This window comes from Bidens hawaiensis, unplaced genomic scaffold (genome assembly GCF_021521415.1).
Source record: "Bidens hawaiensis isolate Kalapana, Puna unplaced genomic scaffold, B.hawaiensis_p1.1 tig00032469_1, whole genome shotgun sequence".
Classification (NCBI taxonomy): Eukaryota; Viridiplantae; Streptophyta; class Magnoliopsida; order Asterales; family Asteraceae; genus Bidens; species Bidens hawaiensis.
The window spans coordinates 22728-49168 of record NW_027495540.1 but is presented as its reverse complement, the minus strand read 5'-3'; the positions used below and the strand labels follow the sequence as shown (position 1 = coordinate 49168).

The 26441-nt window shown below is 33.5% G+C and overlaps 1 protein-coding gene and 1 pseudogene across 1 annotated transcript; one reads left to right on the top strand and one right to left on the bottom strand.

Annotated features, from left to right (window-relative positions):
* Window positions 1-4286: 4286 nt before the first annotated feature.
* On the top strand, window positions 4287-6052 carry LOC143583609 (rust resistance kinase Lr10-like). Its single transcript, XM_077065866.1, has one exon. The coding sequence runs from the start codon at window positions 4325-4327 to the stop codon at window positions 6050-6052; it is 1728 nt and encodes a 575-aa protein (XP_076921981.1). The 5' UTR covers window positions 4287-4324.
* A 12640-nt stretch (window positions 6053-18692) lies between these two features.
* On the bottom strand, window positions 18693-22777 carry LOC143583607 (putative L-cysteine desulfhydrase, chloroplastic pseudogene; annotated as a pseudogene).
* Between the last annotated feature and the right edge of the window lie 3664 nt (window positions 22778-26441).

Genomic DNA, 26441 nt, shown 5'->3' with positions numbered 1-26441 from the left:
TTTTGACACCAAAACAAGACGGTTTTTGACCCGAAAACTCAAGTTACGAAAATGGGAGTTTTTGCTCGATTTGAGGCCGAAAATGGTTATGAAAACGGATGATTTTCGAGAGGGACTTACCAAAAACGATTAGGAACAAGATTGTGGACTCGGATTTGTGATTTGAGAACTTTCTCTCTCTAGCTTCTCTCTCTAGAATTGAGAGTGTTTGGGTGCGGGAGTGAAAGGGAGTTAGTGAAATGGTATTTTGGGCTCGGGATGGGTATTTATATCTCTCGAGCCCACGGACCCAAGGCCCATTCTCATTTAACCCATCTTACGTAATCTAAGCCCATGACCCGTTCCTTTCTCGACATTAAATAACTAAAACGTGAAATTACTAAACATAACTTTCTTTTATTTATCATATAAAAATTTTAGGATGTTACAACTGACTTTTTAAGATAAACAACCCGTTTATCTTATTGACTGATTGTAAAAGGTTTAACATATTCACATATGATTGTTTGTTCGAATGATGTAGTGATCTTGTTTGAAATTTATTAATGAATGATGCTTAACCTATAATAAAATAAGTTTACATAAATACCTGGATTGTCTCTTGATCCGGCTACAGACCTTTAGTCTGGTTTTGATAGCTTTAAACCTTGATAGATCATTTGTTTGAATAAAATATTTAGACCGTACTGTTTATTTACCAATCATGTGTTGTGTTTCTTTTTCATGAGGAAACATGTATGTTAGGTTTCTTCTTCAAGAAGAAACATAAATTTGACTATAATACTTGTAGTAAAATCTTACGTCTCTAGTTATGAAAAAAACATTATTTTGGCTATATTCGTTGTCTATAAAACATATGCTTCTTAATCGTGGAGAAACATGATTTTAACTATAGCCTTTGTATATGTAAAGCTTATTAAAAATTTGATCAAGGTCTAGGCTATCCCCCAACTAGGGTCTAAGCCATATAATATAATAATAAAATAAAATTTAAGTGAAACCCCTACCTTACACGGGTATTCAGAGTTAAATGCTTAAGTTTGAATGAACAACACTTCTACTCTATGTTGTATACTGGAGCTTAAACCGTCGAACCCTCGGCTCGGTACGTACTGCCCGACTTGGCACACAAAACTAGGTTATGTGTGTGTGTGTGGAAGGTATGTTTGTTGTGAAAAGGGAAGAGGCCGATCCTTCCCCTTTTATAGCAAAATTTTCACTCCGTCGCGTATCGCGACGGCGAACCACTATGGCGGTCGTGTAGTGCGACCGCCTTCAAACTCGTTAAGTCATCTTCGGGTTGTCACGTGGCTTAATGACATGCCACGCGTCGACACGTGTCACAACAAGTGTCTTCCATGCCATGAAAGCTACGTCGCATAGCACGACGAATCACGGGTTGGTTCGTCGCGTAGCGCGCCACCGCCCAAACATTGGGTTCTTCCCAACTCCGTCGCGTAGCTCGAAGGATCAAAATTCAGATTTGTCACTTTTGGTCATTCTACTTTGCACAAAAATACCAGGGCAGCTCTCAAGCAGCGATGGAGCATGCGGCGAAGGATAAAATTCAGATTTGTTATTTTTGGTCCTTCTACTTTTCACAAAAAATATCAAGGCGGCTCTTAAGCGTGCGAAGTGCAAAGTGCGCTATCAAAGCACCACATTGCGCCCATCGCCCATGAGCCTGTGCTTCAGGTACTTAGCACCCTTACTAAGACCACTGAGTATGTCTTGCCACATAAGAATATTGTCATGTGAACTCATCTCCTTATAAGGAGCTTACAAGTTTTGCATTCTATCAGTGTGAGATAAATTCCAATTTCCTTTTTATACCATGTGGGATAACTCGACTTTCTTCTCCCACCAATATAGGACAAACACACATTCTTATTTCTTTAAGGTGGAATACTCCTACTTCCTTATTTTCCTTTCTTTGTCACATATTTTGAAATTATTTTGGGGTCCCTCATCTTACCTAAATTGACAAATTTGGACCGAAATTTTAGGCATGCTGCATCCGATTGATTGGGAGTTTTTCCGACGCATTCGTGTAGGAGCCAAAGTAAAAAAGACAGTCTGGTCCGACGGTTTAATTCCTGTTACCGTCATATTCGACGGATTAATCTTCGATCGAATTTCTCTAAATTGAACTCATGGGTTAGTCGTTTTGTTGCGCGGATATCTCAAAAACAAATGCAATTCGTGTAAAGTAAACACTATGGTTGTGTTTTCGAAAAACTAAGCGATTTACACTATGGATTTACTTGATTATGTGAAGAAATAAGGAAGATGGAGATGGAGGTTGGCTATGGAGATTTTAGGGTTTGAGATGTAGAAGATGAAGATGAAAAAAAATTACATCGGAAGAACAAAAAATTACGTTGGAAAACTAAAAAAATGATGTCAGATGACAGAAAAAATTACGTCGTACAACAAAAAAACTTCATTTTCGTCGCAAGACCATACATTATGACATGCGGCGAGATTTTTGTGGCCAACCTAATACGTCAAATCAGTTCGTGTTTACGTCAGGTCTGACGAAAAATATGACTATTTTGGAAATTTTTCTAAAACCATGACTAAATTTGAAAAATGTTTTCAAAAATGAATGTATGAGGAATTTTCCTTTTAAAAATCATGAATCAATTGCTAGTGGGAAATGACAAATGAGAAGACAAAACAATTTCCGCCCACTATTGATCGAGGGTTCAAATGCCGAAAACCGTGTTCTTCTTCCTTTTATTTTTCTTTTCACTGTAGATGGCAGGTCAATTTGGAAGAACATAAAGAAGGTGATAACATAATCCCACACGAACGACCTTTTCTTTCCAACTTGTTATAATACAGTGTATTTGCGCGTCAAGCTTTAAATCAAAGTCGTTGTTTGCTAAAAGGATATATATTTCATTCCTATGGTGGATGTCACCATCAATTGTAACTAAACATGTATTTTTTTTTTTTTTTATAAATAATCGAAGTTTTATATAATTTACTATAAAACGATTACAATAAAGTGGCAGGCAAACGGGCAACAAGCTGCGCCGCAACATGTATTTCTTTCGAGTAAAAACCTAAGATATGCAGAGAAAAGGTTAGCACTCAAGTATAAATTAGGATTAACGCCACCTAACCCATCACTTATCAAAATATGAACAGGCAAATTATATTATCTTGTTCAAACTTGTTGCTTTTATCTCTTGCTCTTTCAAAGTTTGCTTATGCATCTTTGGAAGAAGCCAATGGTCTTCTTAAATGGAAAGATAGCTTGCAAATTCCAGACAACTCCCCGATGTCTTCTTGGACAAGCTCCAATATGAGTTCTGCTGATTCGCCATGGTCCGGTGTAGTTTTAAATGATGATGGGACCATTCAGAAGTTGTACCTCCCATATTTTGGACTAAACGGTACGCTTATGCAGTTCCCATTCTCTATCCTGCACAACCTTTCTCGTTTTGAGCTTAGCGTGAACCACCTTTTCGGTCCAATCCCTGCACAAATTCGACTCCTGTCCAAACTTGTTTATCTTGATCTTTCGTTGAATATGTTTTCTGGGTTGATTCCACCAGAAATAGGGACGTTAGCCAATCTCGAGACCCTCCACCTTTTTTCAAATCAGTTAAATGGGCCAATACCACAAGAGATTGGTCAACTAACCTTTCTTACTAACCTTGCCTTGTTCAATAATTATCTTGAAGGAGAACTGCCTCCAACATTGGGCAACTTAAGAAACTTGTCTTACTTAAATCTGGATAATAACATGCTTTCTGGTCAAATTCCACATGAGTTTGGAAAACTTGTCAATCTTAATGAATTACGTATTAGTGACAACTCTCTCAATGGTGTTATTCCCCCTACCATTAGGAATTTGAAGTCTCTCACTCTGTTGTCGATGAACGGAAACCAACTCAGTGGTCCAATTCCTTCGTCTCTAAAAAACCTTAGAAACCTAAACTACTTGTATCTTCATGATAACAAATTATTTGGTCGTATACCACAAGGAGTATTGGCAAGTCTAAACTTGTTATATATTTATTTGAACAATAATCAATTGTCTGGCCCTTTACCCGAAGATTTCTGCCATGGAGGAAGGCTTCAATATTTATCACTAAGTCATAATCAACTCACCGGGTCTATACCTATAGGCCTAAAAAATTGCTCCAGCTTAATAAAAGCTTATTTTGATTTTAATCAATTTATTGGAGATGTGTCAAACAGTATTAGGGTGCATCCAAGTTTATATCTCCTTGACATCAGCCATAACAATTTTTATGGGCAGCTGTCTCAAAACTGGTGTAATAAATGCAAGAATTTAACAGTTTTAGTGATGGGATACAACAACATCAGTGGTTGCATACCACCTGAATTTGGAAATTCAACTCAACTTCAAAGGCTTGATCTTTCTTCAAATAATTTGGTTGGTGAGATTCCAAAAAAATTTGGAAAGATGAAAGGTATGTTGTATTTGTCCTTGAAAGACAACCAGCTTTCAGGTGCTATACCTCAAGAACTTGGATCACTTCATAAGATGGAACATTTTGATCTTTCCACAAACAAATTGAACGGGTCGATACCAAAATATATTGGTGAGTGGAAACAAATCCATTACTTGAATCTTAGTAATAACAAAATCAATGGAAAAATCCCATCCGAGGTTGGTCAGTTAAGCAACCTTACTACACTTGATTTCTCTTGGAATTCTCTAATGGGAGAGATACCAAGTGAAATCCAAAGTTTAGTAAATTTAGCAACTCTAAACCTTTCACACAATAGATTATCTGGTTCACTTCCTGATGCCTTAGGAAAATTGTCGGGAGGGATTGATTTCAACCTGTCTTACAATGAGCTAGTAGGTCCAGTTCCCACCTCATTTGCTATATTCATGAATTCGTCTATACAAGTATTCCAAGGCAACCTAGGTTTGTGTGGAAATGTTACTGGATTGAAACTTTGTGAAAGTCAAATACCAGTGAAAAAAAATAATGATAGCTTTTATCATAAGCTCATCCTGGTAGTATCGCTCCCTCTTTTTGGGGCAATTTTACTTGGATTAAACTGGAAGTTTTGGTGGAGAAAAAAGGCAAAGTATAACGCCAATGCTGAAATTTTTTTAAAGAATAATGAATTTTTTGCTCCAAAAAGATACTCTTATTCACAAATCCAGAAGATTACAAGCTCATTTGAAGTTAAACTAGGCCAAGGTGGCTTCGGATCTGTGTACAAAGGATCATTAAGCAATGAGAATTTAGTGGCGGTAAAGGTTTTAAGTGAAACAAAAGATAACGGTGAAGATTTTATTAATGAAGTAGCTAGTGTCAGCAGGACTTCACATGTTAATATCGTCAATCTAGTGGGATTTTGTTTAGAGGGGCGTCGAAGAGCTTTGATTTATGAATTCATGCCCAATGGATCCCTTGAGAGGTTCATTTATGGTCGGGGCTCTTCAAGTATTAATCAACTTGGGTGGGACAAGTTGCAACAGATTTCTATCGGGATTGCTAGAGGTTTAGAATACTTGCATAGGGGATGTAACACACAGATCTTGCATTTTGACATTAAGCCCCATAATATTCTTTTGGATCAAGATTTCTGTCCTAAAATATCTGACTTTGGGCTGGCAAAGCTGTTCCTTGAGAAGAGAAGTATGATATCAGTGTCGTGTGCGAGAGGAACACCAGGGTATATCGCACCTGAATTATTTTCTAGAAGTTTCGGTCAGGTTTCCCACAAATCTGATGTTTATAGTTATGGAATGATGATTCTAGAAATGGTTGGAGGGAGGAGAAACGTTGAGATTGAAGTTGATCATACGAGTGAAATATACTTTCCTCATTGGATATATAAGAAAGTTGAATCAGGAGAAGAACACCTAGGACTGCATGGGATTGTGAGTGATGAAGAGAACGAGACGGCAAGGAAGATGATTATTGTGGGTTTGTGGTGCACGCAAACTAATCCCTTGAACCGTCCGGCAATCGCCAAGGTGTTGGAAATGTTAGAAGGCGGCTTAGAGTTATTGGAAATCCCCCAAAAACCTTATATGTGTTCGCCATAAATACCGGTTAATAGATCAACTACAGATTAGTTGCATTTTATTGTTCACGTACTACCAACACTTTATAATGTTTTTAATCTGTCATTTACGCACTGCTATGCTAGTTAACTCTTATTAATGTGGAGAATTTCATACATATCCATGTAAACTTAAGAAATGTTATATGCATCTGAGCATGCTTGGAATTGAGTTTGAAAAATGTTTATTGGTTTATTGGTGTTTTCAAAAAGCCAATAAGTTAAAATGTGTTTGGCAATCACAAAAATATTTTTTATTTTAGCTTTTAGAAATGATTAAAAAACAGTTTTTCAAAAGTCTCAAATCCTGACTTTCCAAAATGGCTTTTTGAAAAAACCAATAAGACAATAAACATTTTTCAAACTCAATCCCAAACATGCTCTAAATAAGGCCCTACATTAGAGAGGAGTGAAGCTAGGGCTTGAGCCCCCCTCACAAATAAGGCCCCATTTTTAGAACTGAAATTTCATATCTGGCAGCAAAAGACGATTGGAACTTGGAAGGGAGCAAACTACTTGGGAGATGAAACAAAATTGCTATTGCCTTTCCATTTTTCCAGAACCAATTATCACTTTTTGTTCGATTTTTTTCTGGTACGCTATTTAATTTTAGTTTTGATCTTCCAACTTTGAGTTCTTGATTGCTTTTTATTAATTGTTGTAATGTTAAATTCTCACAGTGATTTAATTCTTAAATTAAGAGATGTGATTATTGATTTATTATCTCTAGTACGTTATTGATTATCATATTCTTCCATTGCTAATGAAAATTTTCATCATTTAATGCAAGGGAGACTTCTGTGTTTGAGGATTGATGTTGAATGTAGCATACCTAGTTGAGTATAGGGATGAGCAAATTTTATCGATTGGTACCATCGGTACCGGTGGAACCGGTTCCGAAATCTGTAACGATTCGGTACCGAATCGATACCAATGTTTTGAGTTTCGGGATCAGTACGGTACCGGATATTTCCCGAATTTTAACCTTAAATACCGGTACCGGTACTAAGAATTTATGATTTTTGGGATCGATATTTTCGGTACCAGTATCGATCGGTACCGAGCTCATCCCTAGTTGAGTAGTATTTGCGATATTCCTTTGTTGTATTTAAACAAATGCCTCATTCTCTTATTGTATTTTTCTTATATTCCTTTGTTTATTTTTCTCCCTGTAGGTTTCTTATTGATTAAGATTTGAATTTTGGCTTGCAAGAAAATTTCAAATTTTAGGTTTGATTGGTTTGTGTTTAATTGCTGCAAATCATTTGCAGTCCACATATCATCACCATGCCAAATTTCAAGTTTTTATTCTGTTTCAAGTTTATCTTTAGCATGTATGATGATTCTAACCTTGTTGCAAATTAAACAACTCTAAAAAACACGAACAATGGCAACAAGAGTTTTGGGTACATTTAGAACGGTTGAACGAGGAGTACCTAGAAATACAACAATTTTTGGTAAGTTTTAGTCTATCTATTTTACAATTTACTATTTTTTTTAGCTCTTGGTTACTTGTGGCTGCTAATAAGGGAAAAAAGAAAAAGGCCTCAATTTTAGTGTTTGCTTTAGGCCATCAAAAAACTTGGGCCGACCCTGCTCTAAATATTTCTTTATAAACCGGTTAAGTTTCACATTAATCCTTTTCGCTAGAAACAATTTAAGAATTGGCAACATTCTATCCTCATCTTTTCATAAATTTGAAATTTTCATATTTACCATTTCATCAAAAAGAAAACATGTAGTTTTTAACCGTTTCAATTTTTTTACCTTTAAATGGTCATATTTATCCGCTAGGTTAATTTTTTTATAACGATGACTTTCTTATGGTCACTACACTTTTCAATTTGTAGAGCCTCGTTGCCCAACTCTGGCCAGATTATGTTGTCTTAACTGGGCCCACGCTGGCTTCAGAGTTTGGCTTAGGCGTTCTCCCAGGAAACCATACTGTCAGCTGCCATTTGATTGTCGTTGTGCCACCACAAGAGCTGAACTCTCTACGTAACATATGGTGCAACTAAACCCGGTTGGGCTCAGGATTCGAACTAACAACCTCGCTAAGCCAAGATCATATCCTTCATTGCCAATATCCATCCAAAGTACCACAAGTGAGAATCGAACTAGTTTAATATATGTGTAAAAAGAACAAAAAGATGTAAAACACTTAAGCCAATTTGATATTTGATGAATGAATATAAATATGTATTATAACGGTGAATAAGATACAACTTATATAAAATATAAAAAAAGTTATATTGTAAAATTTTATAAATCCCTTAAAATTTATTTGTATACAACATTTATACTCTTTTTATCAAATATTAGAAATTGATTGCATCCCTTGTTTTAAATCTAAAATTGGAACATAAATCTCTAAAATTTTCTTTGTAGATAATTCTTAAAATTTATTTAGTTAATTTTTCCTATTAAGGATACACGGTTATTATTAAAAACATAATTCGATCATTTAATAATAATAATAATTTAAAATAGAAATTTATATTTTTAAGAAGAATAGTATTAAAATAAAAGATTGATATCTAATTCAAAAAGTTAAATAAACAATATACACAAGTATAAATAAATAAATAAATATATATATATATATATATTATGTTATGTTATGTTATGTTATCAAAACTTATGTCCACAATCAGAAAAAAAAAACAGATAAGAAAAATACCATGTACTCATAATTTAAAACAATGTTAATCTCACAAAACCGAAAATAGTATTTTAAACATAAGAAAACATTATCTTAGATATAAAAACCAACTTCGGTTTTTTTAAAGTAACAAAACGTCCCAAACAACATAAAATCATTATGAATTTAGGATAATGAGACCCACATCTCAAAGAGTCATAACATCGATACATGTGTTTTGCCTGAAAGATGTTTATCTAGACTTGATGCATTTGAGCATGTAACACCGCACAATCGGCAACGAAAATTATCGTTGCTGCATTGTTGTCCAAAGCTATAACATTTAAACATTTGTTTTTGGGATGAGAAAAAAAAGCAGATTTTAATAAAAGAAATATAAGATAGTAAAATTATATAAAAGTTAAAATAGTTTGTGGCATAGTATGTTAGGTTATCCTTCTCCTCAAGTTTTTATTCCATGCGCTGTCAAAACTCTACACATAGGGACGTTTCATGCCACATGACGTCCTGTCAAAATTTTAGAGTTTTACAAGAAATAATGTAGTCAAAACTCTTATCAATCATTACTCAATTACATTTTTCAATTTTGCATTTATAATTTTTTTTTTTAGTAAAAAGCCATCTTCTTTGAATTATAATAAAGGCAGGACAAACAAAAAGTTTGCCCACATTCTCTTACGAGAAGATATACTACACATTCCGCTAAATGATGTATATGTTTATAAAAGTTTGCTTGACGGTGGTTGTTTTATATTATTCATTTATCATGCCTATATATATTTTTGTATTTTAATTTTATTTATTGTAAAAAAGTTAATAATATACTTAGGATTTGATGATGAAAGGGTTTCACAAAAAAAAGAGATGTTATTACCCTGTTTAAAAGCTATCTGGGTTTGATGAGACCCATGACCCGCTTATTTTTTTACTTTTAAAACTGTTTCTTAATTATAAATAATATCTTTTTTTTAAAAAAAATCAGATATTAATTTTTAGTATGTTCCTATTTTATAGGATTTTCATATCAAATATTTGGTGGTATTAATTTTTAATTTAATGAGATGCTATAACCCGTTTAAGGCTATCTTGGTTTGGATACCATACCCGTGAATTTAGGTCAAATGTATGAAAAGTCTCAATTTACAAATAAAACATTCTGGTGGCTTGAGATGATGTAGGGGGAAGCCACAAAAATTTTAAAGGTTTTGTTTATTTAAATTTGTATTCATTTTTATATATAAAGGAGGAATGATGGACACCAAGGTCATTTTATAATGCATGACAGGGACAACAAGGATATTTCATAATTATGTAAAAAAAGTAATCTAACTAATATATTAAATCAACACAATTTTGTCCACGTGTCCTTTACCTAGGTTGTCCACATAGGCTTTCATGTTATCAACCTTCCATAAATCTAATTTTCACATATTCACCATAAAATTTTAATCAATGATATTGACTTTTATATTTTTGTAACTTATTAATGTAATTATAATATTAATTATTCTAATTATTGTTAGAATTAAAAAACTTATTAAATTTACTATGTTTATATTGTTCATCGTTTTTTTCTTTAAAAGGCGCATGCTTCGTTCAAAAATCATAACGCTCCCCATTGTTTGTAACCAGATTCTTCGCCTCATCTATAACCGGTTCTTCATGATTTGTCGGTTTCATAATCCAAACAACATCAAATATGTTCATCGTTTGCAATTATCAGGTATGATTTATATTTTAGTGTTTAATCGATTTTTGTGAAGAACAACATCAAATTGATTCACTGTTATTGGATTTAGGGTTTAACTGCATGATTTTTTATACTAACGGTTAATATATTTGATATTTAATCTATTCCTATTAATCGATTTATGTTTTAATCTATTTAGGGTTTAAAGGTATGATTTTTTTTAAATTATCGTTTAATCGATATGATGTTTAATATGTTTGTTACTTAAAATTATGTTTATATATTATGATTTTTTGTTCATAATACGTCTTTTTCTAAGTTTCACTAATATTAATTTATTTTTATGACCTATCAATTTAAAATTTGAAAATCTTATTATCTATGGATCGGAACCTAACTGTTATAATATAACTAATATAATAAAGCAACTCAATTCTGTCCACGTGTCATTAATCTAGGATGTCCACATATGACTCCATATCATCACATTTCCATATAATTATTTTCCGCATATTCACAATTAATTTTTGGTAGCATTAATTTTTTGAAACTAAAATCTTTTTTAATATAGTTGATCAATTAGTTGTGTATTGACTAGAAATTCAGTACCTTACAAAAATTGTTATTTTTAATTAAAAAAATCCCGCAACAACAATCTTACAAAAAAACAGTTAAAACAATCTTACAAAATACAAACTAGGAAATTCTTTTAAAGGGGGTGGATCCCCGGTAAACATTTCAATAAAAAAAGAAAAAGAAAAGAAAATGGGTTAATTAAAACGGTTTCTAAATTAGTCAACAGGTCAAATTGGTTTATTATTATAGTTAGATGTCTAATTTTGGTAGTTCCAAAAATCAAGCACTGGATTTTTATTAGAAATTATATGCTTCATTTATAGGCTTATTTATAGGGTTTTATTTATAGGATGTATATTGCATTATATTGAATTCGATTTATTGTATTTATTATTTAATTAAAACGATTTATGAACTTACGGTGTTTATCAAAAATAAACATCTCCATATGTAGTATATAACATCCGCTCATAGATGCATTCTCCACGTTAAAACAATCTTCTGCCTTTGAAACTTTTACAAAGTAAGTTCTTCAATTGTTAATTATAAACTTTATATTTAAAAGAATTATTTCAATAAAGTCATTTATCGTTTTATTTAAAATAGATTACAATGGAGGTTCAAAACTTTACAATGTTGGATAAAATTGATGTTCTCAAAACATCTCCATCCACAGTTAAGGTTAGAGTTTTGAGAGTATGGACCGTCAAGGATAACAAACCCTCCAAACGAGGACTTTTTGATGGAGATGGTCCTCATGGATCAATCTGTAAGTTTTTTATGGTTTTATATTTTCCTTTCTCTATGCTACTCTTTTCATTAATTATCTACACGTGTTTCTTATTATTATTATTATTATTATTATTATTATTATTATTATTTCATGACAGGAGAATCAAATGCAAGCTAAGGTTTTTAAACCCGACATTTTTTGTTTCAAAAGGTTTTTGAACGAAAACTCTACACGGGTGAAAATATAAGTTTAAACCTGATATGTATTTGTAAGCTTAGTTTTCAAATAAAATTACAAAATATGTTACTAATGTGTTTTTTTTATTTTTTCAGGTATAATGGTTCATTTATTTATAAAGTATTTTCTTTTTATCTTATAGACATAGTTTAACATCTTTTGTAATATCTGCTGGTAAAAAACTTATGTCAAATATTTGTGTTGATTGAATATGTTTTTTACATTTTATATTGTTTCTTAATTTGTTTTCCACCCGTGTGTAACACGAGTTATTATCCTAGTTTATCATTACATCATCTCGTCTTAAAGCGTATCATACTAACTTGATGAAGCTTCAAGTTTCATGTAATTACTGTTTTATCCTTTTAAAGTGTCATTAAGAGTTTTACATGATATTTTACCCTTTAATCATTTGGAATGTAAACAGTTCACAATTTAACAAAGAGAAGCGATATATTTATTATTCACTCACCACTGACGGCATTTTCTTCCTTCCTTCAGTTATGTAATTACCCGGCGACTCTCCGGCACCCTCCATTGAATGCTTTCTACTAGTGATTGTACTGAAATGTGTAGCACATGTGGTATTAATTATTTTGATGTTTCTTTTGAATTGATTGATAAAACTTGGTTATTGTACGTATTTAGTGCATTTCTTATAATGATAAAAACTAACTCATTGTTGATGTTCATCTGCCGCATTTTTTGATTGTATAATTTTGTTGTGGATATTTAAAGATGCATGAAGAGCCAAGCAAGTTATACATTGAGTGAAGATGTTGCAGCTAGATTCCTTCCCAACAAATTACATGGTGTCTTGCTTTTATCGGTTAAACGAACCTATAATGTTATGCTTAGGATTTTTATAAGTTTTCATGTAGCTTTTACGCAGGTTCAAGTCCGATTCTTTGCGATATATATAACTTTTATAACTTTTCTTTCCGATTCTTTTACGCACGTGTACCGTCCACGTTCCGAATCCTGCTAATTATTTTGTTTATGTGTTGCTTTTTAGCTTCTTGTTGTTTATGCTGGATTTTCTTTAAACCGAATCAGCTATTGGAAGTACATGTATGCTTTCTTTGTGTCGTTTGTTTAATCAATCAGTTAATTTGTTGCTTGTTTTGACATGACCATAAAAATAACCGAGTACCAATGATGATTCTTTAACTTTAGCTATTTCCTTTCAAGGATTTTCTTTTTATACTGTGCTTAGTTTTTTTTGTTTTTTTTTTTCTAAATTAAAATTTGGGGTTACAGTATGGTGTAATTGAGAACTCAAAGACAAAATTACGCTCTCTTTGCAAGCTTTTAATAATATTGTTCTTTATTTATTTTCTTTAGATTTATTGTACTCACCGCACCTGATTATTTATTCCCTCACTTGGCGTAAGCATAGACATATACAAGTAAAGGAAGGCATGTATATTTCTTTCTTTCAATGCATGTAAAAATTGTAATAATTTCATATACAAGAATAATTTTGATATTTTCTTTTTCTTGATATATCTTATGTATGTAACACAAAAGGGGCATCTGCTATCTACGAGGTGTGTTTTTGAATAATTATAATAAACAAATCTGTTTAATGAAGAATTGTAAATATATAAAACATTGTGTTCATGCAGAAAGTTAGAAAGTGGGATCTTCAAACAGGTTTGTCATAACAGGTTATAAGAAAAGTGAATTTGGTTCAAAACAGGCTGGTTAAAAAAGCATCAATTTTGGTTTTGGGTTAAAACAGATTATATGAAAAATGAGTTTGGGTTAAATGGTAGTAATTTGGTTTGGGTCTGGCCTGGTTAAAAGCAAACTTAGATCAGGTCAAAACGTTTTTTTTTATCCCCTTTTCTTAATATGAGTTTTGGTTTAGGGAAAACGTGTTATAAGCAAAATAAGTTCGGGTTAAAACGGGCTATTTGAAAAAAAGTATCAATTTTGGTTCGGTTTAAAAGAGGTATTGAATAGGATTAAGCGGGCTGGTTTGGTCGAGCATGGTAACAAGTCGAACAGGTTATAAGAAAAGTGAATTCGGTTCAAAAAGGGTTGGTTAAAAAAAGTATCAATTTTGATTTATACTAGAACGATGACTTTGGGTCAAAACGGTATCAATTTGGTTCGGACCTGAATTGGTTAAAAGCTAAATTATTCTTATACATAAATTATGTTAAAAATATTGATTCTTGGTTAAAACGCTTATCATTTAGTCAAAACGGGTTTTTTATTTTATATATAATTTATATTTATATATTACAAGGCCAAAAACGAGGATATGGTTGATGATAAGACTTCTTGGAGACGTAGGATTAAGGTTAACGACTTCTAGGGAGATAATATAGTTTTGTTTTGGAAATATGTCTTAGAGTTATAACCTTACCTACTTAGTATAATTTGTTTCTGTTACTATTCTTGTTTATCTTACTACTAATACTGCTATTTATTATAATTATTCTATCTACTTTTTTTCTCATTAGTACTAAATATTACACTTTCCTAATAATATATTTTATACGTCATTTACTTTTCTACTATTAGTTGTTTGTTTTTGGAGCCGGGGGTCCCTTGGAAGCAGCCTCTCTATTCCTCATGGATAGAGGTAAGGTTTGCCTACATCCCACCCTTCCCAGACCACACTAATATTTTACTATCTGTGGGATTTACTGGGTATGATTGTTGTTTTTGTTTATATAATTTATTATATTTAATGGTTTAAAAGCATATCTCTATAGAATAATAGTAATTAAACTTATACATAAATTACGTTAAAAATAACTGTATGATAAGCTGACAGAATTCAAGCTTTTTTTTTTCTAAGCTAAAGAATATAGATGCATAATTGATTATTCCCAAATCAAAACTAGCAGATACTGATATTATTGAAAACATGTATTGAAATTGATATTCCAATATTGAAGAAACACATCCTTTACGGTCCAAAGAAAGCTAATTTCCAATTCATATTTAGATACATAGCTAACTAGCTTTTGAACCCGTGTATTACACGGGATTTGTTAAATTATAAAAATAAATAAGGTCTTATTTTAATTATAATTCTCAAAATACTTATGAATATATTAAAGTTGTGTAGTTGATCAAACATTGGGTCTGAAAATGATATTTAACTCAATAATAAATAAAATCACACTATGTTATAACCCAATTGACAAATTAGTTTTGACTCATAGCCCATGGATAGCTAGAATGAATGAGATGAGAGATTAGGATTATGAGGAATATAGACTTGACACATAAGCTTCAACATTTTCTTTTATTGGTGTAGTAAGATAAGATTATTCTCATATAAATTCTAGCAGGTATTGATTTTGATATTCTAATATTGAAGAAATAGGTTCTTCACCATCCAAATAAAAAATAGAAAACTAATTCCCAATTAATACCTTGATACATAATTAATTGACTCTTACGTGTTCCATATGTGATAACTGATAAGAGGATATTGGAGAAGAAGATACAACGAAAATACACGTTGAAAGAGAATGTTTAGGGTTAAAATTGTGTCTTAAGTAGATCTAATCAAAACTACGTCGTTTTGATGGGTTTCGTATTTAACTTAGATGCATAACAGCCTCATATTCACTTTCCCCATAATGAGGATAATTGATGCATACAATATATAGACCCTATCGTTCCCATATTCTAGTTTTGCACTGTCGGTCAATGTCAATTACGAAATAAATTGGAGAGCAAACATAAATAGTAGCTAATAATATATTTTTTTGGTTGTGAGCCAATGAGATGCCAATAAACTTTGAAGAGAAAATAAAGGATGAAGATAATGAATATGGCTATGTTTAAATTAAATTAAATATGTCTTAAATATATTTGCTATAATATAATATGTATTTAACTTTTAAATTAAGGATAGTGTATAATAAGGCCAATATACACTCTTTTGTGCACCAAAAGTTTATACCGTTCTGGCCTTTAAAATAGTTGGCCGCTCTTAGCAAAAAATTTTGAATCCGCCTATGCATGCATATGCATATAGATAGTACTAGTTTTGTGTTTAACTTGTATAATTTGTTTGCTTTATTCTCACTCCACCGATTCTAGTAGAGTTTAGGCTAACTTTTGTGTTGTGATACTAAAATGGGATGATGGATAAGACCCATGAATGTGAAGCATGAGTGCAAAGATCGAGTGTGTGTCTTATCCTCCACTTTATATTAGAGAACTACGGTTTTACCAGGCGCGTTGCGCCGGACAGGTTGGTAAAACTCGAGCGTTAGTAAACCCAAGCATTGTAGGTCTCGGATTTGAGGCGGTAAGTCGACACGAATTCGGTCAGTTTTGGTTATGCGCGTTTGGTATCGGAACTAAAACAAAAAATAAAACAAAAACAATTTAAAAATCGAGGTGGACCAATGTGGTGGCGTCGATCAGTAAAGCTCGGGCGTTGGCAATACCAAGCGTTGTCGATCCTGGTTGCTGAGGCGATGAGTCTAAAAAAATTTGGTCGGTCTTCATTGCATTTGTTACGGTATTGAAAAAAACGAAAATAAAAACAAAATTAGTATTCGGTCAATTTTCGTTATTGCGCCGATACTAAAAAAATGCGGTAATTGCACTCATTCAGCCTGTTTCACTTAACAACACAACTATTCGGTTCACACCAAAGTTAATGTTGAAAGACATGCCATTCTAACATACAAAAAAACATAAATAACACATTTAAAAAAAACAAGCATTTGCATCATTTGAGATTCAAACCCAGGTTCCAATATGATACAAACACCACTTACCCACTACAACAATACCATCCAGCCAACACAAGTCTATATGTTAAATATCAAAACCATTACTATATATACAAAACAGAAATATACACTTTGTGGCACCAAAGTTCTTAATTATACTAATTAATTAATTAATAATATTAGATAATTCGTGTTTTTAATTATTAGTATGGATGTGTATTTTTCCTTTTTGTCAATTCCAACATATTAATTAGTTTTAAAGAGGGGTAGTTAATCCGATTTATGTGCACCAGCATATCCAAGTTTACACTCCATTATATCTTATTAATCCCAACTATTTTCTTCTTCTGATCACTACTGGTCCCAAGTAATAAATTAGTTGCTGACGGTCTCAATTGTTAACGTATTTGTTTCTAACGGTTCGCGACTAACAGAATCCTAATGTTGTTATATTCAGGTCGCCGGAAAAACGTTTTTGGCCGAAAAACTCAATTTTCAGCTCACGCTCGACTCAACTCATTTACACTCCTATGCGTTATGTTTCATGTTAACAAAATAGCCTTTGACTTTTTAAAAGTATCAATCAGCTGCAATGGATTTGATATGACGGAGCAAATTGGATCCTTCGGCAGAGCATAGTCAAAACGGCGAGGTAAAGTCAATCATTTTAATGTAGAAAATTCATCTTAGACCGGGTGTAGTGGGACGCTTGAAAATACCAAGTGTTTTTATGACACATTAATAACATAAAGACAAATCCTATATTGAAGCATTTAATTGCTAAAAAAAGGGTTCAAACCCATATCGACAGGGATTCGGCTTCTTTGAAAGAGCGTTTTCAGTTAATGAGGTGACTGAGCCAATTTGGTCGTGTGGTAGTGACAACCCGCCAGGTCCGGTCAGGTTCACTTTTGCATTTATCGAAAGGTATTGGGACGTTGTTAGTAAAGATATTGTGGCTTTCGTGAATCAATCTTGTTGTGACCGAACATTCCTCTTGGATCTGATTCCTCATTCATCACTTTGATTGGTGGTAACAGACTTCCTTCGTGCTACCTCGTTTATTGCAAATTAAGATTTTACTTAAAGTTCGAGATAACCATCTAGCGAAAGTGGTCAATTTGGTGTTTAGTGTATATCGAAACTCCTAATGAAGTAAACGTCTCAGTCGTTCGCCTATTAATGAATTCTCATCGATTATCATTTCTATAAACTCTAATTAACTTTCCAAACCGAGATTTAAATGATTTGATTTTCTTATAGATTTTAAACACTTTATTCTTCGACCTCAACAAATATACCCACGCGGCTTTTAAATAAATCATCCACCATCGTAGGGAGGTAGTTAACACTGGACAAACGGGTCAGGTCGGGTTGGGGTCGACCCGAGTCAAAGTAAAAAAGGGTTGTTTTGGGTTGGGTCGAAACAGGCCCGGGTTGAAACGGATTCAGGTCCAAACAGTTCGGGTCAGAATAGGTTCAGTTGGAATGGGTTTTGGGTCGAGCCATGAGCTTCATACTTTTACCATGTTGAACAAATTTAACACGATCGATTACCGGACAAACACAAAACAGTTCTTTCACAAACGTTAGTGTGCGATATTAAAAAAAAATCATTTTATCGGTCGTTCAATTTTAAAAAGCATGCATCTGCACTTTGGCTATAACGCACAGTTAATCAACATAGCATACATGCACATCCATCATAACTCATGATTAAGCAACCTAACATAACTCGTTTTGTTAACTCAATTCCATACTATGGTTTTAGTCTCAAACCGAATCAAAACCAGTTATAACATGCTCGGTTTACTATAATCGATGCCTTATGTTCTTCAAATGTGTTATTTTGGCACAAATATTTTTGGTTCTTACAAGAACCAGTCCGAGAAGGTTTAACGGTCTGAAATAAATTTCTAAACTTGTGGAACTATCGACATCAACTTAGTTTTAAAAAAAAAAAGCACCACTCCGAACAAGTTATACAGTTTAAAAGCTAAACAACAATTACCTTCAACATATTGTTGTTTGTCTAATCCTCTGCTGCAGAAGCATTATTGTAAACGTCAACAGTAACTCGCTAATCTTACGTCCAAGCTACATATAAAGAATCGATCACACATTAGTCATATTAGTATCTAGTATAATCAGTATAGCATATTAAATAAAAATAATTAAAAAAAAAACAAAAAAAAATAATAATCTTTTAAATTGGCAACTTAAAGAATTCACTCCTGAAGCATAATACTATCGCCACATCAGTTAAGCCCCTCGGCGGCTAAAACCTAACCGATCAAATGGCTAAAATGAAAAAACTAACCTTTTTGTTAAATACCCAAGACTAGATGTGGGCAAATAAACCGGTTAACCGAACCGACCCGAAAACTGAATCGAAACCGAACCGGTTTGAAACCGATTATGTAGAAACCAGTTTGGAACCAATTGAAACCGTAGGTTCGGAGCCGGTTTGTAATTTTCTCCACCAAATCCGGTTCCAAACCGGTTAACCAAACCGAAACCGGCCAAAACCAGGTAAAAACCGGTCAAAACCCGAACCGAAACCAATCAAAACCCGAACAAAAACCGATCGTAACATGGAAAGAAACCGGTTTCAACCCGAACCGAAACCAATTGTTGACCAAACCGAACCGGTTTTAACCCAAACCGGTTTTGAGTTTTAACCCGGTTTGTGCACCCCTGCCCAAGACAGCCAAAAAGACTCGTCTATAGCTAAGCTAAATAAGGATCAAAAGACGCCTAGGTGTATTTTTTAAAAATGGGTTGGTTTTGTAATCATATTTGCAGCAGTAATTAATATAAAACATTTAAAAAAGACAGTAAGTGTTTAGGATGAACCTGAACTGACATGTTACGACCCGTACAAGAAAATTAACAGTTGTGAACCGTTGCCAAATGTGTCCACTATGCCACCTCCACTATGTAAAAAAGTACACATTACCTTTTGGTACCCAACTTTATGACCTGCTTACCTATTGCCACCATTCGTGTATTCTACATACTCATACCGAAAGTGATAACAAATTAATCGGTAACGGATAGATAACTGAATTGAATATAAAACGGTAGAAACAGATAGGCTACGAGTCGATAGAGATACAGATACACCACTCGATCAAACCGTAGGACAGTCTAACACGCGTTTAGGATACCAAAATCACCGCCTAAACTTGTGATTAGATTCCAAAGAACACACCATCTATCATGCCACGATAGAATACAGCAATGGAAAATTAACTTAACTCAAAATCCATTGAGATAAATTACATAACAATTTTAACATAAGCATTACTGCTTGACATTTTTTAAAGTTCAACATATAAAAGAAAAAGAAGTAAACGCCATAAACCTACTAATACTCACGTCCTAAACCTTAGGCAAACAAGAAACTAAAGTGCAAGTATTAAAAGAAACGGTACAACCAAAACAAAACATCATTATAAACTGCAATAAAACGTTTCACAAATTCAAATGCTGACATGGGGTGATTTTGTACTCGGATTAGAGCCCTTTGACCGCCACCATGAATATTTGACCCGACCCGTGTTGGGAGATGTCTATCAGAAAGTTAAGTAACAAACAAAAGTCCATAAACACACACATACATTGCTTGTTGGATTAAGGAAAAATGTTTAAAACAGTTATAAAGGGCAACTTTTTTACTTGTTTAAAAAGGGTGATTTTGACATAAACATGTTACGCTTTAAGCAAACATGATGTTTTCGAAGTCAAAATGACCCTTTTTAAGTGTTTTTAACATAGCCTATCTCATTTTGTCAAAACAACAATAACAACAATCGTACCAAGTAAAAATCCCACCAATAGCAAAGCTATTAATAGGGTCTCGGGAGGGTAGGATGGAGGCAAACCGTACCTCTATCCAAAGAATAGAGAGATTGCTTCCAGAGAGACCCCAGCTCTAAAAGTATATGTATGAAGCCGTATAAAAGAAAAACAAAAGTGCAACACTAGACCCTAGATAACAAATAAAAAAATCAACAAATTAATATATTATAATAATGCTAATAATAGTAGTCTGGTATTAAATAGATACATGAAAACATTGATAATAGTGATGAATACTAAAATACTAGAAAATAATAATGTAAAAGTAAAGTATTATAATAGTATATCATTTAGACCTTACAAATAAATAGATGAATATTTAAACATATTACATTAGGTTGAATTAAAGGCAGGAAGAAAATATGACCAAAAAATAATCAAAAACAAAAAAAGGAAAGAAAAACCCCCAAAAATACGTTTCTAACAAGAAACTATGCATTGCCCTAGAGGTCTTTAACCTTAATCTACGTCTCCAAGAAATTTCATCCGCAACCATGTCCTCATAGAGGCGCATATCTATCAAATCATGTCTAATCCTCTCATTGTCCATCTAACGTCTAACGTCTGTCAAGTGAGACATATCCAGTTTCATATATCACAGGCGTATAAATAACACAATAGAATTCCACAAAGATATACAAACAAACCTATTCAAAACAAACCTATTCATGTTCTAACTTTAATATTTGTAAAACCATTTTAACTTTACTTGTCCTTGAGTGATTATGTCTACAAGCTAAAACTAGTTGGCTGCAAATTTCCACTTTGATGCAAAAGCACATAAAAAACCTTAGTATCTCTTGGTTTCGTAGCTATGATACTTTTGCAGCACGTCAAACAATAAAATTTGAAAGGTTTAACTAACAGGTGTAATAATTTGGCAAAAGAACTTAAAATTATACTTCAAGAAAGATTAAAAAAAAAACATACCTCTTTCAATCTTGAAAAACTTTACAAGTGAATCCAGAAGAAACAAGATCGCAAACCGCATCTCTAAACCTATAATAATCCTCCACCGTATTATAAATCTGATGCGAAATCCTAGCATACGCAGTCACCACACCAACCTCCCCATCCTCCGGCTCCCTATAATAAATCGGCACCTCAACCTTATAACAATCCCTCAACCGCGACCGCAACTTCAACGCATGCGCATCACTCTGCACGCCCAAACACGCCGGCAACCCAACCATCGCCATACTCGCACACATCTCCTTCGGCGTCCCAAGCCTCGTCCCCCATGCCCCCACCAACATCTCCGCCATCTCCACAACCTTCTCATGATTCCACCTCCTAATCCCCTCCAACCCACCCTCGAACCGTTCCACAAACGCCACCGCGTCCGGCACCACCAACTGCGCGCTGTAATCCCGCGTCCCAACCCACGAGCTCTCGATCGCGATCCCGTTCCCGTACTCGTGCGACACCACCGGGTGGTGAAGATCCTGCGACAACGGATTCCGGGAGTATAAAAACGCCACGGAAGGCGGACAGAACATCCACTTGTGTAAATTACTCGTGTAGAAATCCGCCCCGATATCCTCGACGTCGACGTCGATCGACCCTATCGCATGGGCGGCGTCCACGAACACGCAATCCACGCCTTCTCTTCGACATAAACTAACCAACTCTTTAACGGGGACCACAACCGACGGCATCGACGTAATATGATCGATAACCGCTAACCTAACCTTACGGTTACCTAACCTCCCTATTTCTAGGGCTTTTTTAAAACAATCAACTACTTGATCATCGTTTAATATAGGGAAGGGTAATTTAACCTCGACGACACGGCCGCCTGCTCGTGTGACATACGCCTGGACGGACTTCTTAACCGCGCCGTAGGCGTAGTGGAGCATGACGGCGGTGTCGCCGGGGTTGAATACTCGTTCAACGAAGCACCATTTGATGTGTTGTAATACGATGGCGGCGGCGGTGGTGGCGTTATCGACGATGGAGATCTGGTCGATGTGTTGGGCGTGGACGAGGGTTTGGATGGAGAGGCGAGAGAGGTGGATGAAGGGTTTGAGTTGGGTTAGGTAGAAGAGGTCGGGTTGTTGGAAGAAGAGGCGTTGGAAGTGGTGTTGGGAGTGGAGGATGGAGTGGGGGGTGGAGCCGAAGCTGCCGTTGTTGATGCGGGCGGTGGTGCGGTCGTGGTGGGAGAATTCGGAGAGGATGGTGGTGGGGGTGAGGGGGGTGGTGGGGGTGCCGTTGTGGGTGGAGGACATGGTGGTGGTGGTAGAGTGGGAGTGGTAGTGATGAGGTGAGGTGAAGAAATAAACAAGACAATAGCCGGCTGAAGAGTATTAAAAAAAGCTGTGAATATATTAATTTTTTATTATGTTGTATTGACTAAATCTACTTTTGCTTTAGACTCGGGGTTTAAACTGACAACCTCTGCACAATGACAAGCTCAATTAACATTAACTTTTCACTTGAGTTTTTCAATTGAAACTAAAGTTTGATTCCCACTTGTGTCACTTTGGATGGATATTAATATTAATTAATTGGGAAAAGTTAAGCTTTTGTTGAGAGAAAAAGAATAGCGAGAAGAATTTGTGAATAAAAAAGAGTTTTAAAAAAATTCAAGAAAAATAATAACTCAAAATATAAATAAAAAAATAAAAGTATTAAAAAAAACTAAAATGTTTCTCATGTCATACTCGCCAAAAAAAGACATAATGACAAATATAAATAAAAACACAATGATAAATAAAAAAAACACAATTAATCGCAAAATATAACATAATTTTGAGCAATATAAAACAATATCAAGAAAAAAAACACGGTCTCAACGAAAACACAATATCAAGAAAAAAAACACGGTCTCAATGAAAAAGACACAATCAATGACAAAAATAAGTAAAAAACACAAATAAAAGTTATTCAATCTTTTAATTCCGAATATCCATTGTTTGGTCTAATTCATATCTTTCTTTTAAGTTCTAATGGTTAAACCAAGCTAAGCTATTTTTTTAACGAGACAAACCGAGCCAAGTTTAAGTTTTCAACTTTGTTTAAAATCCCAGTCGAGCCCAGGTTCGCCCTTGCTTAATTCGTCTCAAGAACAACCCTACACAAAAGTTAAAAAAATAGCTTGTGTTTATACCTAAAAAGATGACAGATGGATATTGTCTCATGCCATGGGTCACAACTAGACAATATGTAGATAAGGTGTCACAATGGTTGAGTGTCACATAACATCTTGAATATAGAAAGAATGTCAGTTCGTGTAAGTATGAGAGACGTGTTATATTGTACTTCAGTTTTATATAGATAAAAGGTGTAAATTATAAACTTCAAAGACTTTAAGGAGTTTAATGTCCATTATATCTTAATTTGGATCTTATACAAATGTGGAAAGTGGTTACGAACGTTTTTGGAACCTTCAGATATCGTGCTTTCGAAATGTATAAAATTCTGACGGAACGTTGACATAACATGAAACATGATTTTGCACATCAATTTGTTACTTTTAGTAGATTTTAAAAATGTATTTCATGGTTTTATAAAAAAAATTATTAATGGTTTTAGGCTATAGGTATACCCATGTAACTCACTTAGCTTTTAGTTAACCTCGTGTATTTTGTACGTTTCTAAGTGACAAGTTGAAAGAGGCATAGGCGCATAAGTGACTTCTTTCGAATTTTGTTTATCTGTTGAAATAACATGTAACATATTTTAATAAGAATAGTTATATCTGACTCGCTTAGACTCGGTTGATTATAGTTGAGAGTGTGTTATGGTTCAAAGTCACTATGATTGATTTAGCGGTAGAAGAAGTAGAAAGAAGAAAATAAGAAGTTATTAAAATTTAAATGTGCAACACTTCTGGACTAAAGGAAAAACCAAGTCAAACTTGGTGGCTAGGTTTCCTTAATGGCTAAGACTATCCGTAACGCGGGCGTATTTGAATGCACTTAGTTAAGGTGGCAGACGTATGTAAGGAGTGTAGCATTGGGGCTACATGCATTTGGAGGTGATGCACTTTACCACAAACATCCTAAATGCATCTATAATGGGTCACATTGTGTTTAAAGTATTATTTTTTATTTAAATTTTTTTTATGGGTTTTTTTTAATATAATTTTAATAAATAATAATTAATAAAAGTTTAACATAAAATAAGTAATAAATCACATAAATAAAAACGTCTAAATAAATAATAATTTAAACAGCAATTAAGTAAATAATAATTAATATTTTTAAGTTTCCAACGGTAACTAATAATTTATTTTTAAATTAGTTATTTTAATTTATTTATTATTTTTTAGTAGGTTAAGAAAAGTCAACGGCTTGTGTTTAATAATTTTAAATATTAATTTGAATCTTGATTTTCTTTTTATAACTTTCCAACCACTATTTTTTTAAACAGTGTAATTATATAAAAAATTATTAATATATTTATTTAATTATTTAAGTCACTTTTTAATAAAAAGAATATATTTGTTAAATAAAAATAAAAAATAATGATGATGTAAAAATAATAAGCTAGGTTGTATGTCGAAGGAATGAATATGGTAGCGTTGATGGTAAAATGTGCATATGGAAAGAATAAGTGGAAAGCTGATGTGGCATGCTGACTACGCCTGCATATTATAAGTGCGTCTGATAGCGTTGCGGATAGTCTAAGAGGTTGTCTGTTTGGGTCTGAGTGGAACCATTAAGAGGCAAGGTCTGATTCGGTCAGACTTCATATCGTTTGTTTCATTAAAAAGTAACATCTTAAATAGTGTAGTATGCCTCTTACCGATTCAAATTTAAAAGAAATTTGAATGAAAAATAGATTTAATTGCCCACACACACCACCATCGCTCGCTCCTTCCTTCTCATTCTTCTCTTTTGACGACCCAGACATGACATCACCATCCTCACACGATTTTCCAAGCACAATAGGTATGATTTTTGTTTCCCTTCTCGATTTTTAGTAGCCAAGGTTTCTTTATTTTATTAGAGTTAGAATTTGTATAAGTTTCTTAACTTTTAGGAGTTAAGTTTCCTTACTACTTAAGTGGGTTAGGTTAGAATAAAAACCAACTTGAGTTGTGAAAACTCTAGAAACTCATTCTCAACCACATATTTTTAATTAAAGATTAAATCTTGTGGTACACAATTAAAGTTAATAAAAAATGTTAAAGTTTATTTACATTTTCTCTCTAATGAAAACATATATAAAAATCTAAAAAAATGTAAAAAAAAATAGCAAAACATTTTTTTTTATGTTTTCGAATTTTTGTATTAAATGTAACAACATATATTACAAAAAAAATAAAAAAAAAACGATGTAACATAGGGTTTTCCCAGGTTTTTTCAACTTAAGAGGGTTTTCAAAGTATATTTCTCCCTAGTTAAGTTTTGTTTGCCTATATGCATGTAAGGTTTAGTTAGCTGTATGCATCTCTCATTTCTTGTTTTCAATTAATAATGTATTTGAGCAAATATTGTTCGATCGTGTATTGGGTCTTGGATTTGTTTACCAATTCACTTGTTTAAACACAACAAGGTCACTCAAATCATTAATAGTTCAGTTCTTTCCATCAGTTAATAACCGAGCATTCTAACTTACACTAACAATCGTCATACTACAGACTTTTTTTTAGATTTACTCGATATTGTTGTAATGCATCCTTGCCTTTTTTATTTTCAGGAGAATTGTTTTTTGGTTTTTTATAAATTTTCATAAAAGAATCCAATTACAATAGAGAGACAAATAAACAAACAACAAACTACGCCATAACCCTCCTTTGAATAGAAGATTTGGTCCTAAAAAGGTTATAGTTCTTCGAGGTCGATATTTTACTGTATACGACCTGCTGAACTCTTTTAAGAAACATAACAGCATTAGAAGCAAGAGACCCAAATGTATCAAAAGCAAAAAGAAGGAATGTTGATT